This window comes from Halichoerus grypus, chromosome 12 (assembly GCF_964656455.1).
Source record: "Halichoerus grypus chromosome 12, mHalGry1.hap1.1, whole genome shotgun sequence".
In the NCBI taxonomy this organism is placed as follows: Eukaryota; Metazoa; Chordata; class Mammalia; order Carnivora; family Phocidae; genus Halichoerus; species Halichoerus grypus.
Genome location: NC_135723.1, coordinates 27941555 through 27959263, shown reverse-complemented (window position 1 = coordinate 27959263; position 17709 = coordinate 27941555). Strand labels below are relative to the sequence as shown.

General features: G+C 39.4%; 1 protein-coding gene across 3 annotated transcripts in view; it reads left to right on the top strand.

The window, feature by feature from the left end:
* The window catches only part of PCLO (piccolo presynaptic cytomatrix protein), a 391345-nt gene that overhangs the window by 187904 nt on the left and 185732 nt on the right, over nt 1-17709 (top strand). For 2 of the 3 annotated variants that reach the window (XM_078060092.1, XM_036107931.2), the window contains exons 5-6: nt 6-5094; nt 5459-7464. In XM_078060092.1, coding sequence (XP_077916218.1) covers nt 6-5094; nt 5459-7464 — 7095 coding nt within the window. The remainder of the gene's footprint in view (nt 1-5; nt 5095-5458; nt 7465-17709) is intronic. The other variant, XM_078060093.1, reaches the window with a different exon arrangement.

Below are 17709 nucleotides of genomic sequence, written 5' to 3'. Positions count from 1 at the left end.
GCTAGGAAAAGGAAGATGACAAATCAGACACCTCAAGTTCTCAACAACCAAAAAGCCCACAAGGTCTGAGTGACACAGGATATTCTTCTGATGGGATATCAAGTTCACTTGGTGAAATTCCAAGTCTTATTCCAAGTGATGAAAAAGATTTGCTCAAGGGACTCAAAAAAGACTCTTTTTCACAAGAAAGCAGCCCTTCCAGCCCCTCAGATTTGGCTAAGTTAGAAAGTACCGTTCTATCCATTTTGGAAGCTCAGGCAAGTACACTTGTTGAAGAAAAGGCAGAAAAGAAAACCCAACCTCATGAGGTTTCTTCTGAACCGCCTAAGGACGAACCGAAAACTCAGAGTTTATCTGAAACTCTAGAAACTACAATTGCAGAAGAGGAGCTCACAAAGAGTCAAGAAGAAAAGGACACTTTAAAAAAAGATAGCCAACAAGATGTTCCTTCCAGAAAGGACCATGAAGAAAGGTCTGAGTTTGTTGATGACACAGCTACCAGAAGACAGCCTTATGATTCAGTTGAAGACAGTAGTGAAAGTGAGAACTCACCTGTTCCACAAAGAAAACGGAGAACTAGTGTTGGTTCATCAAGCAGTGATGAGTATAAACAAGAAGATAGTCAAGGATCAGGTGAAGAGGAGGACTTTATTCGAAAACAAATCATAGAAATGAGTGCTGATGAAGATGCTTCAGGTTCTGAAGATGATGAGCTCATTAGGAGCCAGCTCAAAGAGATTAGTAGTAGTATTGAGAGCCAGAAGAAGGAAGAAACAAAAGGGAAAGGGAAAGCGACAGCAGGGAAACACAGGCGACTAACTCGGAAAAGCAGTGCAAGCTTTGATGATGATGCAGGGAGACGCCATTCGTGGCATGACGAAGATGATGAGACATTTGATGAAAGCCCTGAGCTTAAGTACAGAGAGACTAAAAGTCAGGAGAGTGAAGAACTTATAATTGCTGGAGGAGGGGGGCTACGTCGATTCAAAACAATTGAACTCAACAGCACGATAGCAGATAAATATTCTGCAGAGTCCTCACAGAAAAAAACAGCTCTGTATTTTGATGAGGAGCCAGAATTAGAAATGGAAAGCCTGACAGACTCTCCAGAAGATAGGTCAAGGGGGGAAGGATCTTCTAGTCTTCATGCTTCCAGCTTCACTCCCGGCACATCCCCTACATCAGTGTCATCACTTGATGAGGACAGTGACAGTAGCCCGAGTCACAAAAAAGGAGAGAGCAAGCAGCAACGTAAAGCTCGGCACAGGTCACATGGTCCTCTTTTACCTACTATTGAAGATTCTTCGGAGGAAGAAGAATTGAGAGAAGAAGAAGAATTATTAAAGGAGCAAGAAAAGCAGCGGGAATTGGAGCAGCAACAAAGAAAGACTTCTAGTAAGAAATCAAAGAAAGACAAAGATGAACTTCGAGCTCAGAGAAGGAGGGAAAGACCAAAGACACCACCGAGTAATCTCTCTCCCATTGAAGATGCATCTCCAACAGAAGAATTACGTCAGGCTGCAGAAATGGAGGAGCTCCATCGATCTTCTTGTTCTGAATACTCACCTAGCATAGAGTCAGACCCAGAAGGTTTTGAAATAAGCCCAGAAAAAATAATAGAAGTGCAAAAAGTTTATAAATTGCCCACAGCTGTGTCTTTGTACTCACCAACAGATGAGCAGTCTATTGTGCAGAAAGAAGGTGGCCAAAAGGCATTAAAAAGTGCCGAGGAGATGTATGAAGAAATGATGCATAAAACCCACAAATATAAAGCTTTTCCAGCTGCAACTGAACGAGATGAAATGTTTGAAAAAGAGCCTTTGTATGGTGGGATGTTAATAGAGGATTATATTTATGAATCTCTAGTAGAGGACACATATAATGGTTCGGTAGATGGCAGTCTGCTAACAAGGCAAGAAGATGAAAATGGTTTTATGCAGCAGAGAGGGAAAGAGCAAAAAATAAGAATTCCAGAACAGATTTATGAAGATCCTATGCAAAAAATAACAGACCTCCAGAGAGAGTTTTATGAGTTAGAAAGCTTACATTCTGTTGTGCCTCAAGAAGACATTGTTTCAAGCTCTTATATCATCCCAGAAAGCCATGAGATAGTGGATCTGGGTAGTATGGTAACTTCTACCAGTGAAGAAAAAAAATTATTAGATGCCGATGCTGCCTATGAAGAACTCATGAAGAAGCAGCAGATGCAGTTAACACCTGGAGCCAGTCCAACCCAGCCCCACATCGGGCTTGATATGACAGAGTCTACCGTGGAATTTGACAGGGTGCCTGATGCATCTCTGACATCAAGTGTTCTCTCAGGAGCATCTCTTACAGATTCGACCAGCAGTACGACGCTCTCTATCCCCGATGTCAAAATAACCCAACATTTTTCAACAGAAGAAATTGAGGATGAATATGTAACTGATTATACGAGGGAAATTCAAGAAATAATTGCCCACGAGTCACTGATTTTGACCTACTCTGAGCCTTCAGAAAGTGCTACATCTGTCCCACCCTCTGACACACCCTCTCTCACGTCATCTGTTTCTTCAGTTTGTACCACAGATAGCTCCTCACCCGTCACTACCTTGGATAGCATAACCACAGTTTATACGGAGCCAGTGGACATAGTAACTAAGTTTGAAGATTCTGAGGAGATTTCTTCATCAACGTATTTTCCAGGCAGTGTTATAGACTATCCAGAAGAAATAAGTATCTCTTTCGATCGGACTGCCGTACCAGATGGAAGAACCAGTGCTGAACATATTGTGATTTCCTTATCTGATATGGAACCTCCTAGCATAGAATCTGTAGGAGCTAAACCCGAGGGGCTCATTGCCGACACTATTTCCACTGACTCATCTCCATCTGAAAAAGACCCAATGAAGAAAGCCAAGAGGGACACAGGGAATGGAATTATTCTTGAGGTTTTGGAAGCTTACAGAGATAAAAGGGAAAAGTCTGAGGTTGAACTAACAAAAATGGGCTTATCTGAAACTGTGTTTGATCACCTTCCTTCTTCTGCTATTGCCATGGAGGAGCAGGTTCCAGCAACGTGCTTTCTGTCTGGACGGGTCTTTGATCAAGCAAAACCTGCATCTCAGTTACCATCTGGCCGTCCTTCTGTTACCCCTCTACCAACTAAAACTCGTCCATTCTTTAGAAGTTCTTCTTTGGATGCATCAGCCCAACCTCCTCCCCCACCTCCCCCTCCCCCTCCCCCTCCTCCCCCTCCCCCTCCCCCTCCTCCTCCTCCACCTCTTCCTCCACCAACTTCACCTAAACCACCTGTTCATCCTAAAAAAAAGTTAACAGTTACAGCTCCAGTGACTCTAACTCCTACAGCTACACCTCTAGCTGATGCTGTTACTACGGTAGAGGCCACAGCTAGTCCAAGAAGTAGTGGGTTACCTATAACAAAAATATGTACCACTGCACCTCCTCCTGTTCCTCCTAAACCATCTTCCATCCCATCTGGACTTGTATTTACACACAGACCTGAGCCAAGTAAACCTCCAATTGCCCCTAAACCAGCAGTTCCTCAGCTTCCAGTAACTCCACAAAAATCAGCAGATACACACCCCAAACTGACAGGTCTATCTTTAACTTCAAATTTGACACTAAATTTAGTGACTTCAGCAGATTATAAATTACCTTCCCCTACTTCCCCACTTTCCCCTCACTCTAACAAGTCCTCCCCAAGATTTTCCAAATCCCTCATGGAAACCTACGTGGTTATCACATTGCCATCTGAACCTGGGACTCCAACAGATTCTTCAGCTAGTCAAGCAATTACCAGTTGGCCCCTGGGATCACCCCCCAAAGACCTGATTTCCATCGAACCAGTGTTTTCTCTAGTTTCTCCTTTAACAACTGCAGGAATGCCAAGTTCTTCAGAACAGAGCTTTTACATCTCCGGAGCTCTGGAGACATTTTCTGCTCTCCCTGTCACAACACTGTCTTCATTTCAGGCAGCCCCAACCTCAGTGACACAGTTTTTTACAACTGAAGTTTCTAAGGCTGAGGTCTCAGCAGCCAGAAGTACAATTCCTAGTGTTGGTCTCAGCAGTGTCTCAATCTCAATTCCTCCAGAGCCTCTTGCTCTAGATAACCTACATTTAGAGAAGTGTCAGCATAAGGAAAACGGAAAGGTGCAGCTTGTTGGGGATGCCATTGATTTGCGTACAGTACCAAAAGTAGAAGTTAAAGCAACTGAAAAGTGTATGGATCTTTCTGCTTCCACCATGGATATGAAAAGGCAGGCCACCGCAAGTGACATTTATGGCAGACAGATTAGTGCTGTCCAGCCCTCCATTATAAATCTCAGTGCTACTCCATCAGTAATAAGGCCTATGTCCGTGGTCACTGAGACAGTGACTGTTGTCACGTGTGCAGCTAGTTCAAGTTACACCACGGGCACCGAAAGCCTAGCGGGCGCAGCACATGCAACAACAGCACCACTCCAGCTTACTACATCAAAGCATGCTGAGCCTCCATACAGGATACCAAGTGGCCGGGCCTTCCCTGCAGTTAGGGAGGATGCACCAATAAACTTATCCTTAGGTCCTTCGGCACACCCAGTGACATCGGCTATTACAAAACCTGTTACTGTGCCTCCTGTTGGTGTCACAAATGGATGGACTGATAGCATCACATCCCAGGGGATCACTGACGGGGAAGTAGTAGACCTCAGTACAACAAAGTCTCACAGAACTGTTGTAACGATGGATGAATCCACGTCAGGTGTGGTGACCAAAATAATAGAAGATGATGAAAAGCCTGTTGATCTGACTGCAGGAAGAAGAGCTGTATGCTGTGATATGGTTTATAAGTTACCCTTTGGAAGGAGCTGCACAGCCCAGCAGCCTGCAACTACTCTTCCTGAGGATCGTTTTGGTTATAGGGATGACCACTATCAATACGATCGATCAGGGCCATATGGTTATAGAGGGATTGGGGGAATGAAACCTTCCATGTCTGATACTAATTTAGCAGAAGCTGGACATTTTTTCTATAAAAGTAAAAATGCTTTTGATTACTCTGGAGGAACTGATGCAGCAGTAGATCTAACTTCAGGGAGAATTGCTACAGGTCAGTATGATGTGGCAGCAGACCTTTCCTTGAAATGTCAGTATGGTGTCCCTCATCTCATTTCAGGATGAAAAATGTGGTCCCTTTTCCGGTTTTGTTACTTTTTCTCTTTCTTTGGATGTTTTGGCAACATATTTCGGAGTACATGTGCGCTTTCGTTCCTTCATTTTTTAATTTGTTCTGCCCAAAGTCACCCGCATGTGCCTGCATGTTCAACATCGCTTTGATTCCGCATCTAATTAGGTTAACCTGTGGATTTGCATGCAGTCCCATTCATTATGTTCGTCAAGACTGAAAGGGCTTTCAAACTCAAAAGGCATCATTCATTCTGGGAACTGGACTATAACTCTACCCTATATTTCAGGTGAGGTAATGGATTATTCAAGCAAGACTACAGGTCCATATCCAGAAACACAACAAGTCATTTCAGAAGTTGGGATTAGTACCCCACAGTATTCCACAGCAAGAATGACTCCACCTCCAGGATCCCAGTATGGTGTGGGGAGCGTTTTGAGGTCAACTAATGGTGTTGTCTATTCTTCAGTAGCAACTCCAATTCCCTCCACATTTGCTATTACCACACAGCCTGGCTCCATTTTCAGCACCACGGTGAGGGATTTGTCTGTTGTGCACACAGCTGACGCAGTGACTTCATTATCCGCCCTGCACCAGAGCCAGCCAATGCCTCGATCATATTTCCTAACAACAGGTGCATCTGAAACAGACATGGCAGCAACTGGTATTGATATCAATGCCAGTTTGCAAACTCTTACAATGGAACCTCTTACTGCTGAGACAATAGACTCAGTTCCCACTTTAACCACAGCATCTGAAGTGTTTCCTGAAGTGGTGGGAGATGAAAGTGCTATTTTAATTGTCCCCGAAGAAGATAAACAGCAGCAGCTAGACTTGGAGCGTGAGCTCTTGGAACTGGAGAAAATTAAGCAGCAGCGTTTTGCTGAGGAACTGGAGTGGGAACGTCAGGAAATTCAAAGATTCCGGGAACAAGAAAAGATCATGGTTCAAAAAAAGCTGGAGGAGCTACAGTCTATGAAGCAGCACCTTCTCTATCAGCAAGAAGAAGAGCGGCAAGCCCAGTTCATGATGAGGCAAGAGACATTAGCTCAGCAACAGTTACAGCTGGAGCAGATCCAGCAGCTGCAGCAACAGCTTCACCAGCAGCTAGAAGAGCAAAAGATTCGTCAGATCTACCAGTATAACTATGACCCTTCTGGAACTGCTTCTCCACAGACCACGACGGAGCAGGCAATTTTGGAGGGTCAGTATGCTGCCCCAGAAGGCAGTCAGTTTTGGGCAACAGAGGATGCAACCACCACCGCCTCCGCTGTTGTGGCAATTGAAATACCACAGAGCCAAGGGTGGTACACGGTTCAGTCTGATGGTGTTACTCAGTACATCGCCCCGCCTGGCATCCTGAGTACTGTTTCAGAAATACCTCTGACAGACGTGGTGGTAAAAGATGAGAAACCACCCAAAAAGAGAAGCTCTGCAGCTAAAGGCCGTGGACAATATGACGAGATGGGGGAATCCGACGATCCCCGGTGCTTTAAAAAGATCGTGGACAGCGGCGTACAAACGGACGATGAGGATGCAGCCGATCGGAGTTATGTGAGTCGGAGGAGGAGAACCAAGAAGAGTGTTGATACCAGCGTCCAAACCGATGATGAAGATCAGGACGAATGGGATATGCCTACTAGAGCAAGGAGAAAAGCTCGAGTCGGCAAGTATGGTGACAGCACTACGGAGGCTGACAAGACCAAACCCCTTTCCAAAGTCTCCAGTATAGCAGTTCAAACAGTAGCAGAGATATCTGTGCAGACTGAACCAGTGGGAACCATAAGAACACCGTCAGTACGGGCGCGCGTGGATGCCAAGGTAGAAATAATTAAACACATTTCAGCACCTGAAAAGACTTACAAAGGGGGCAGTTTAGGATGTCAAACAGAAGCAGAATCAGACACACAGAGTCCTCCATACCTGAGTGCCACATCTCCACCCAAAGACAAGAAACGCCCAACACCTTTAGAGATTGGTTACTCATCTCACCTTCGGGCAGATTCCACATTACAGCTGGCTCCTTCCCCACCCAAATCTCCAAAAGTCCTTTATTCACCCATCTCACCACTTTCACCAGGCAAAGCCTTAGAATCAGCCTTTGTACCTTATGAGAAACCCCTCCCTGATGATATAAGTCCGCAGAAAGTACTGCATCCAGATATGGCTAAAGTGCCCCCTGCAAGTCCTAAGACAGCCAAGATGATGCAGCGGTCCATGTCTGACCCCAAGCCTCTGAGTCCAACAGCAGATGAAAGTTCCAGGGCTCCTTTTCAGTATACCGAGGGCTACACGGTAAGAGTGATTCTTTTCAGTTAGAAGACAATAGATGAGTTGATGTTAACCGTGTGTTTGCGGACCTGAGCAGGCAGTGAGGCTCCTGGTACCTCCGAAACCTAGTTCGACAGTTTAGTGAGGACTATTGCATTAGAAATTTGGGAAAAAATAGAGAAGTATACATCCAGTTAGAAATACCAAAAAGAGAGAAAGCATCTTAGGTGAGGCAAAATGAGAAAGAAGTGTATTACTTTATGACTTCATGAGATTGAAAGTTTGCTTCTAATCTTGAAATCTCCCAAGTATCAATTGTCAATTGCTGCTTTCAGTGAGTATAATTAATATTCATATTCAGGTATAATGGAATAAATACTGAACATAAACAGAGAAGGCAAAGGATGGCCCTAAATTTAGACCCATAGGTATTGGAAATCTTTAGTGGGAAGGTCCTTGGAGAGCATCCAAGCAGTTTCGTCTTCCTCAGGCCAGAATATCTTCTGCACTTAGGACATTTACTGCTCAAAAGAGCATTTATAAGGCAGGCAGATGACAGTGTAATTTAATTTTATAGTTCATCCATGCTTGTTTAGTTTCTGGCAACTTTCTTAATCTAGCTTCAGGTAAGCCTTAGTCCCAGGGCTTACAGAAGCAAAAAGAATTTTTATGTTTCTTTGAATAATAGTGATTAATTATTTAAAAATACATAGTATGCTTCAAGGGAGAAAGAACATGTATAGGTATGTTAGACACATTTGTGAAGCTCTCTCTAGCTGAGCTAATAAGAAATGATAATAATCATCTGTAGAAACACGTGTATCCTACTTTAAAAACCTAATATATAACAGAAAGCTGTTGATAAATATGATGGTTCAATTTAATACAAGATGTTCAAATTAGAAGTTCTCTTAATTTACTGGTTTGTGAACTCTAGGTCTTCAAACCCTGAAGCTCCTAAATAGGTTTTTCTGAGACATTGCTATATTTCCACTGGCCCATGTATATTAAACATTGGCTGTGGGCTGAAAAATATGCTGTTAAATATGACTACAAGTCTATTTATAGGTATATAGACAACTTGATAGGCATATTAAAAAATGACAAATTCATGTCTGTTTTCTAGTTTCATAGTGACATTTTGTTATTACATATTTTCTCAAACAGTATGTCCTCAAAGTAAACTTGTCTTCATGTGGGGGCAGAGGTCATAACTGGTAAGTCAGGAAACCACTGGTGCATTGAGATTTCATTCAATTTACAGAGAGTTATTTTTTCTATGGCTTTGTTTCTAGAATTAAATCTATTGTGAGAAGTGATTTTCAACTCAGCTATATGTATAGGTATTTATTTTTATAGCAGTGGCATATAAATTCACCTAAAGAGTTGCTTGGAAAACTTGGAAAATGTGGTTTTTGACAGGACTTTAAAGTATTATTTATGGTTTGCGTTCTTAGAAAGAATAGGCTTTTCCAGTTGGTGTATTGATCATTTACTTAATATATGGCCCTGTACCCTTAATTCATATGAACTCAGTTAAAGAGATTGAAGTTGTCAGTAATTTTTTTTCACACTATTCACTTCAGATTTGGAAGTGTGAAATGAAAGATACAGTGACTTATGTAGGTTCTGTTACAGCTAATGATACTGATTAACTATCTAATCACAAAAGAAGTTGGGTAGAATTTACTAAATAATTTCTGAGCCTGAAAAATCCTAGGTGGATTGAGCCTTGAAGCACAATTCAGTAGTTCCTTTTTTCAATTGGTCCAACTCAGTGCTTTAATGTTGAGGAATTGTGTATCAACTCAAAGATAGTGTTTTATTTCATGCACAAGGCAGACCATTTTTGTATACAGGCAATGTTTTTGGAACTTTGGATACTTTGATTCTAATATGTGAATTTTATAATTGGTTTCTTTGCCCATTTCTAGACATGCTTTGAGTCTGTTTTAAAAACTAAATTAATTCCTTCATTATAAGCATGGATTAGTTGTATTGAAAAGAATAATCTTGTAAGTGATATTCATAGTGATATGTGTTTAAGAAGTTTAGCTCAGTAATTTACACACTGTTGATTTTCTCAGACTAGTAAAGTTGAAAAGAATCACACCATTCAGTAGCCATTGAAACAACATAGCATAAAATAGCATACTGTCATATAGCATAAAAAAGAAGTTCTATCCTGTATGAGATTCTGTGGTGAGATCTCCTTTCTCAGGAAGTGTCAGGAAATGTTTCAAAGAGGAGGTTCTGAAACATGAGGGTGAAATCTCTGTTGGATCATGAAGAGAAAAAAGGAGGTCCTTCTAAATAGAGGAAACAGAATATGCAAAGGTTCAGACTGATGAACAGACATAAAACAAAGGGGAGGAAGAAGTTTACTGTAAATGAAACTCGATAAGTAGTAAAGAACATGTCACAGGGCATCTACTTTGCTGAGTTAGAATTTGGATTTCCTTCCCGTGGCCATCAAGAGATTAGACCAAAGGCACCATCTCTTTTTTCTTTACACTGTTCACTGGCCCTTGGACTTCCCCCACTTGTGTTTTCTTTACCGTCATTTCTCTGAACTGCACCTAAGGTGATTTCCCAAAATGTATGTCAGATTATATCACACACTCCACAGCTTAAACTCTCCAGTAGTCCTCATCAAATTTGTAATATCTTAGAAATTTCTTAACAGGGACCCATATGATCTCTTCTCTACCTGCCTCACAACTTCACTGGTGACTCCCCACATTTGCCCCCTCCTCTCACTCTGCTCCAACCACTGACCTTGCCATTTGCTGGATGTGCCAACCTCATCCCCATCCCAGCCCTGTGTTGGGATCTCTCTCTCCTCAGATCTTTGCCTGGTTCATTCCTGTGTACAGGTTTCTGCTTAAGTTTTACTACTACAGAGAGGTTCTCCTTACCTCATTCTCTAAATAAATCTTCCTGGGGCACCTGAATGGTTCAGTCAGTTAAATGCCAGACTCTTGATTTCGGCTCAGGTCAAGATCTCTGAGTCCTGAGTTTGAGCCCTGCATCAGGCTTCATGCTGAGTGTGAAACTTGCTTGGGATTCTCTCTCTCCCTTTCCCTCTGCCCCCCTGCCCTGTGCATGCTCTCTCTCTAAAAATAATAATAATAATAATAATAGTAATAATAATATAACAAAGCACTGTATTGTACTTTTTGTTTGTTCAAGGCAAATGTGGACTGTTTTTTCCTTGGTTAGTTTGTTTTTGGTCCTCTTTCCATATTCACTTTTTTGTCTTAGTAACTATCTCAGAAACTTTTTGGAGCACTTTAATTATTACCAAATTCTTCCTATGGATCAAATCTTCCTTCTTGGAGTTTCAGAACATTTGTCTTAATTTTGCAATTTGGAACATCAGAGATCTAAATTTTATTCTATTCCTACCCCATAGGAATGCAACTAGGTGGCATGAGATCCTTTAACTTGCTTATGGTTTTTCCATCCTGGAACCTGGGTCATATCTTTGACACAGGAATTCTAAGGCAGAAACATGGTTAGTGTCTAATTAGTGTTTCACTGGCGCTTTGAGTTCATGCTAAGCCCTAGATGTCTTATATATTCAATTAGTTAAAATTAGCACTAATTAACATAAAATCACAAAATAATGTACACAATGTGCATAACTGAAGCAGGGAGTTATCTGAGATAATTTTATGGAGTTATGTAATGTTCCCCAGTGTCTTTAAGAGTGAACTCTATCCCTTTTTCTAGACCCCGTCATTCTGGCATCAAAGTGATAGCCTCAAAGCCAAACTCTATTTTTTGATAATGTTTATGTAACCAGGGCACTTGGGTGGCTCAGTCAGTTAAGCATCTGCCTTCAGCTCAGGTCATGATCCTGGAGTCCTGGGATCAAACCCCACATTGGGCTCCTTGCTCAGCAGGAGTCTGCTTCTCCCTCTGCCCCTCACCCTGCTCCTGCTCTCTCTCTCTCTCTCTCTCAAATAAATAAAATCTTAAAAAAAAAAAAAACATTTATGTAAACAGTTTTATCTTGTAGCCTACTTCCTTTTACAAATGTAAATTTTTAACTCTGAGTAAAGATGTAAGAAAATTACTGCCTTTTTCCTTAAGTCCTTCAATTTACTCCCCAGGAAAATTCTCAAGAGATATAACAGAAACAAAGTCAGCATTTATTCCTTCCCGTGAGGTTAAGCTCACTACCCATATATTTGTTGGTAATGATGTATTTTCATCACAATTTAGAAAGAACACAGGAAGAAGTATGCTTTCTAATGAAAGGTAGTATGTACACAATGATTTTCTCACTTTTATTGGCAAAACTCTTCTTCAACTAGAATGCTTAATGGAAGCCAAATAGCTAAAAAAATAGGTAGAAAGTGGTATAGAATGATCCAATAACTATCAGCAATGATTAAATGAAGGAACATTTACCACCTTCCCATCCCTAAGTCTGGCAACTGTAGATACCTAGTCCTGTCGATTCCCTTTCCTTAAGTTGACGTTTGGCGATATCTGTATGTCCTCAGCACAAATTTGCCAACTGTCATTAAAGAGCTTTACTTTATGGGTTGGTGCAAATAATTCTCAAATCTCCTAGTAACTACGTGGCTTTCATATTCTGTGGAATATAGAATGCCTCTTCTCTAGAAATACCAGATTCCTGTTCTCTATGACCATTTTAAATTTACTTTTCTGGGTAAATAAACCAGAGCACCAAAATGTGTTCCTCATGCCCTTCATCTTTCTTATATACAATGAGATTGATTCACATCATTGCCTCACATGATCAATAACTTCAGCAAGGGAGGTTAATATAGCATATTCTCTACAAAATCAGGGGAGAAAGTGACATCATCCGCTGGGAGAAATAGCATTGTAAATTCAAAGAATTTTTTGGTGCTAGAAGGGGTCTAATTCACTCAGAAGATTTCTTGATCTTAAAAAATAGCATTTTTGAGTGATTTCTTTAAAAAAAGACATTTCAGAAATAGCACATTTTGCAGTGATGATACATACCACTTTCTGTGCTAAAATAAACTACATTTAAAATGATATCACCTCTGTATGCCTTAAAAGTCCTAGGCTGAGTGTTGAAGCTGTTTTTTCTTACCCTTAGACTTATTGAACAAGTGTAGAGCTTTTTGAATAATAATGCAAACTCCCTATTAAAATCTATTTGTTCTAGAGTGAGTTAAGCCAGGATCCTATTGCAAAGCAGATGGTAATTCATGAGCTGATTTTTACAAGAATATGTTTTGCTTCACTGATTGCTGTTTTGATAGCTATTTTTAAGATTTTTAGAACCCTTTAATATGTATTTCTGAAAGTAATTCCATAACCTAAAGTGAAAAATTTTATTTCTGTCCATTTTATTTCTGTCAGAAAATGCAGAATTAAGAAATAATGACTGTGATGGCCAAGTATGATTTAAAAATTAATAATTACTAGGGATTGCTTTTTATTACTCTTTTTGAAAAACAAGGTATATCAGTCTATTAAAACTGACTTTGATGAAATTACCTGTTTTATAATGGTGGTATTTATGTGTGTCAGTAAAGATTAGTCAGATATTAAAGATTGTCTTTGTAAATCAAAATTATTCTTTCTGTAGCTCTTTCTTCATTACTAATGTATTTTTCTCATGATACTTCTTTATGATTAAAATCTTGCACTTGAAAATGTGACTGTTTTAAAATTGAAATAGGAAATACTATTTTAAAGTGTTTTCCAAAATAAATGACAATAAAATAATAATTTATGGGAATTAATTATTAAGATATAAAAATAAAACTAATGTGGGGCGCCTGGGTGGCTCAGTTGTTAAGCGTCTGCCTTCGGCTCAGGCCTGATCCCAGGTTCCTGGGATCGAGCCCCGCATCGGGCTCCCCGCTCAGCGGGAAGCCTGCTTCTCCCTCTCCCACTCCCCCTGCTTGTGTTCCCTCTCTCGCTGTGTCTCTCTCTTCAAATAAATAAATAAAATTAAAAAAAAAAAATAAAATAAAATAAAACTAATGTGTGTACATATACATATTATATATACACATTACATATTATACATTACATTATGTTTATATACATATTATACACATATAAATGTAGGTAAGTGAAAACCAGAAAGCTTTTAAGTTGATCTCATCAATTTAGTTAAGTAGTTAACATTGCTGTAGTCCGTATGTAAGGACTAATTTCAAAACAAAGGTTTTTAGCCTGAAGGAGGAGAAAAATCAGATCATTTGTATTATCCTTAGCCAGACATCTACATTTCCAAATATGCAAATGAGCATAATTATAAGAAATGCTTAAAATGTAACACTTAAATATTTGGACATGCCAGTTTAACATAGGGGAGTTCTGAATTAATACAGCATTGATTATTACTGACACAGTTTAAAAACATAGAACATTATTTAATATTAATTAGCTTTTTAAGTATATTATAGTATTAGTTTCTGATCAATTCACTACACTTTCTCTTGTGGATAGTGGCTTGACAAGCTGCATACATATTCTCCCAAATACATCCCTTCCTAACATACACACATGCACTTTTGCATATTTGTAGAAATTTCTAAAAATTACTAATTACTTAATGATTGTCTAATCTGCATTAACTATGAGAAAATTAGGAAACAACTAAAATCATTATAATACAAAAATTTGGAAATTTGATTTTATACTTGGAGGTATAAGGTATATAGAGGCATCACAATGTATCCTAGTAGTTATGTGACATTATCATATACTCAACATCGGAATACAGAAGTCCCTCCTTATCCATGGTTTTGCTTTCCATGGCTTCACTTTCAATAGTCAACCACAGTCTGGAAGCAGATGATCCTCCTTCTGAAGTACTGTTGGAAGGTCAATAGCAGTCTAATGCTCCGTCATTCACCTGACTTTATCCCATCATATAGGCATTTTATCATCTGGCATCATCACAAGAAGAAGAAGGATGAGTAGAGTACAGTAAGATATTTTGAGAGAGAGGGAAGAGACCACATTCACGTAACTTTTATTATAGTATATTGTAATTGTTCTATTTTATTATTGTCATTAACCTTTTACTTTAATTTACAAATTAAACTTTGTCATAGATATGTAGCTATAGGAAAAAACAGTTTATAGCATTCAGTACTACCCATGGTTTCAGACGTCCACTGAGGGTCTTGGAACATGTCTCCCATGGATAAGGGAGGACTACCGTCTATGTTTATAATAGGTGTATACGCATATATGTCCACATATACAATATACATACATAAGATACTTCATGCTTTTGTGGCCTCATATAAGTAATACATTATTTTCACATGCAGTTGCTTGGTTGAGATCCAAGCCACTTATTTTCTATAGGCTTTATGTTTATTTTATAGCACAGTCTAAAGAATCACCTGAAGAACCTGAAGTTCCATCCCCAGCCCCCATACTCAGCCAAGATTAATTCCATCTGCATCAAATGAAGCCCTGGATTTAATAGGGTTTTCTTTTTGGTACTGTTCTCTATCGTGAATTACATGTAGAGTTTGAATTAGGAGAGCACTAGAACAAGTGTGGTGAGTCTTTAATGAACTGGCTAGTTTGAACTACCTCAGTTTATTTAGCCTGAAGCTATAAACAACAATGGGTTTTTTAAAATCTATTTTATTTTAACCTCGAGAACAAGGTGCAAGGGATTCAAATTAAAATGGTCGAGGGGCGCCTGGGTGGCTCAGTCGTTAGGCGTCTGCCTTCAGCTCAGGTCATGATCCCAGGGTCCTGGGATTGAGCCCCGCATCGGGCTCCCTGCTCCGCGGGAGGCCTGCTTCTCCCTCTCCCACTCCCCCTGCTTGTGTTCCCTCTCTCTCTGTGTCTCTCTCTGTCAAATAAATAAATAAAATCTTTAAAAAAAAAAAAAATAAATAAATAAAGTAAAATGGTCGAAAAATTGAACCTTAATGCTTAAAGACAGTATAAGAAACCATTAAGCTAGATTTTACAGAAGTGCTTTTGCAGAATTTTTTTGGTTGAAAAAATTTTAGGAAATGTCAAATAAAAACTTAGCTTTTTTCCTCTTGAGGAAACAAAAATTCAATAGAAATAGAAGATTTGTAATAGAAGGTGATTACACTTGTCACTTCTCCTCTAGTGAATGATTATATATGTTTATGAAAAATTATATATTTACAAACATTGTTTGGGCATCTAATAAGCCATTTTAGCTACATGAATAAATTGCTCTTAGTAGGTTGGACCACATTTTAATTTCTGATCTATTAGGTAGTATATTTTGGCATGACAGGAACAAGGCAAGTCCCCATTGTTTGTTTTTTGATAGAGCTCAGCCCTAATCACAGAGCTGAGTCTCCAGGCCTAGAAACTACTTAGATGGCTTAGTCATTTACTTCTTTGAACCTTGATGTGAAATCTCTGCTGCAAGTACTAATTACTGCTAATTGTAGAGAATTTTATAATACTTTGTGGAAAACTTGACATCACAATATTAATTTTACTTTTGATGTGAATAAATGTGCATGAATTTCTTCAGAGTGTCATTAAGTATTAAAACAATAGAAATGTTTGTAACAGAAAAAAATGATGTTATATTTAGAAAAAGCTTCTTTGCTGGTGGTTTTGCAGTTCTTCCCTTTATGGCAGGAGCTGATGCCTATAAATGTTCACTCAAATGCACAACACTCAATAAGCTCAGGTTTCATTAATTATCCATTTGGAAAATGGTCACTACAATCTCTCATTTTGGATCAATCTAATCACCCATCCAAGTATATCGTTATTCTCATGTAATTGTGTGGAATTGAGTATTGGAAAGAAAAGTTAACCTCTTAAAATGTCTAGTAAATATTTAGTAAATAGATTGTCATACTTACATAAGCCCATGAGTTTTATCTTCCAGAAGACTGAGTAAAATATTCCTTGCCAATTTTTTAACTTGACTGCCTTCTTTTATCACTTGTTTATAGTGTTGTCTTTCTAAAGAATCAAATGGTTCAGCAGTTGATATGGAATAAGGACCATGGTCAAGTACTGTACAAGGAAAATTTTCTCTTTAATTTGTGGGGAGCTATTTCACATGATTTGGGCTTATAAAAAATAAATACTTAATTCATTGCAAACATATAGATAAAAGCAACTGAACTATTTAATGCCATGTTTTAATTTTTGTTTTTTTATTTTTATTTTTATTTTATTATGTTATGTTAATCACCATACATCATTAGTTTTTTGTTTTGTTTTGTTTTAAATTTTTTGTTATGTTAATCCCCATACATTACATCATTAGTTTTTGATGTAGTGTTCAATGATTCATTGTTTGCGTATAACACCCAGTGCTCCATGCAGAATGTGTCCTCTTTAATACCCATCACCAGGCTAACCCATCCTCCCACGCCCCTCCCCTCTAGAACCCTCAGTTTGTTTTTCAGAGTCCATCGTCTCTCATGATTCGTCTCCCCCTCCGATTTCCCCCTTCATTCTTCCCTTCCTGCTATCTTCTTCTTCTTCTTTTTTTTTTTTTAACATATATTATTTGTTTCAGAGGTACAGATCTGTGATTCAAGAGTCTTGCACAATTCACAGCACTCACCATAGCACATACCCTCCCCAATGTCTATCACCCAGCCACCCCATCCCTCCCACCCCACCCCCCACTCCAGCAACCCTCAGTTTGTTTCCTGAGATTAAGAATTCCTCATATCAGTGAGGTCATATGATACATGTCTTTCTCTGATTGACTTATTTCGCTCAGCATAACACCCTCCAGTTCCATCCATGTCATTGCAAATGGCAAGATCTCATTCCTTTTGATGGCTGCATAATATTGCATTGTATATATATACTACATCATCTTTATCCATTCATCTGTCAATGGACATCTTGGCTCTTTCCACAGTTTGGCTATTGTGGACATTGCTGCTATAAACATTGGGGTGCACATACCCCTTCGGATCCCTATATTTGTATCTTTGGGGTAAATACCCAGTAGTGCAATTGCTGGATCGTATGGTAGCTCTATTTTCAACTTTTTGAGGAACCTCCGTACTGTTTTCCAGAGTGGTTGCACCAGCTTGCATTCCCACCAACAGTGGAGGAGGGTTCCCCTTTCTCCGCATCCCCGCCAACATCTGTCCTTTCCTGACTTGTTAATTTTAGCCATTCTGACTGGTGTGAGGTGGTATCTCACTGAGGTTTTGATTTGGATTTCCCTGATGCCGAGTGATGTTGAGCACTTTTTCATGTGTCTGTTGGCCATTTGGATGTCTTCTTTGGAAAAATGTCTGTTCATGT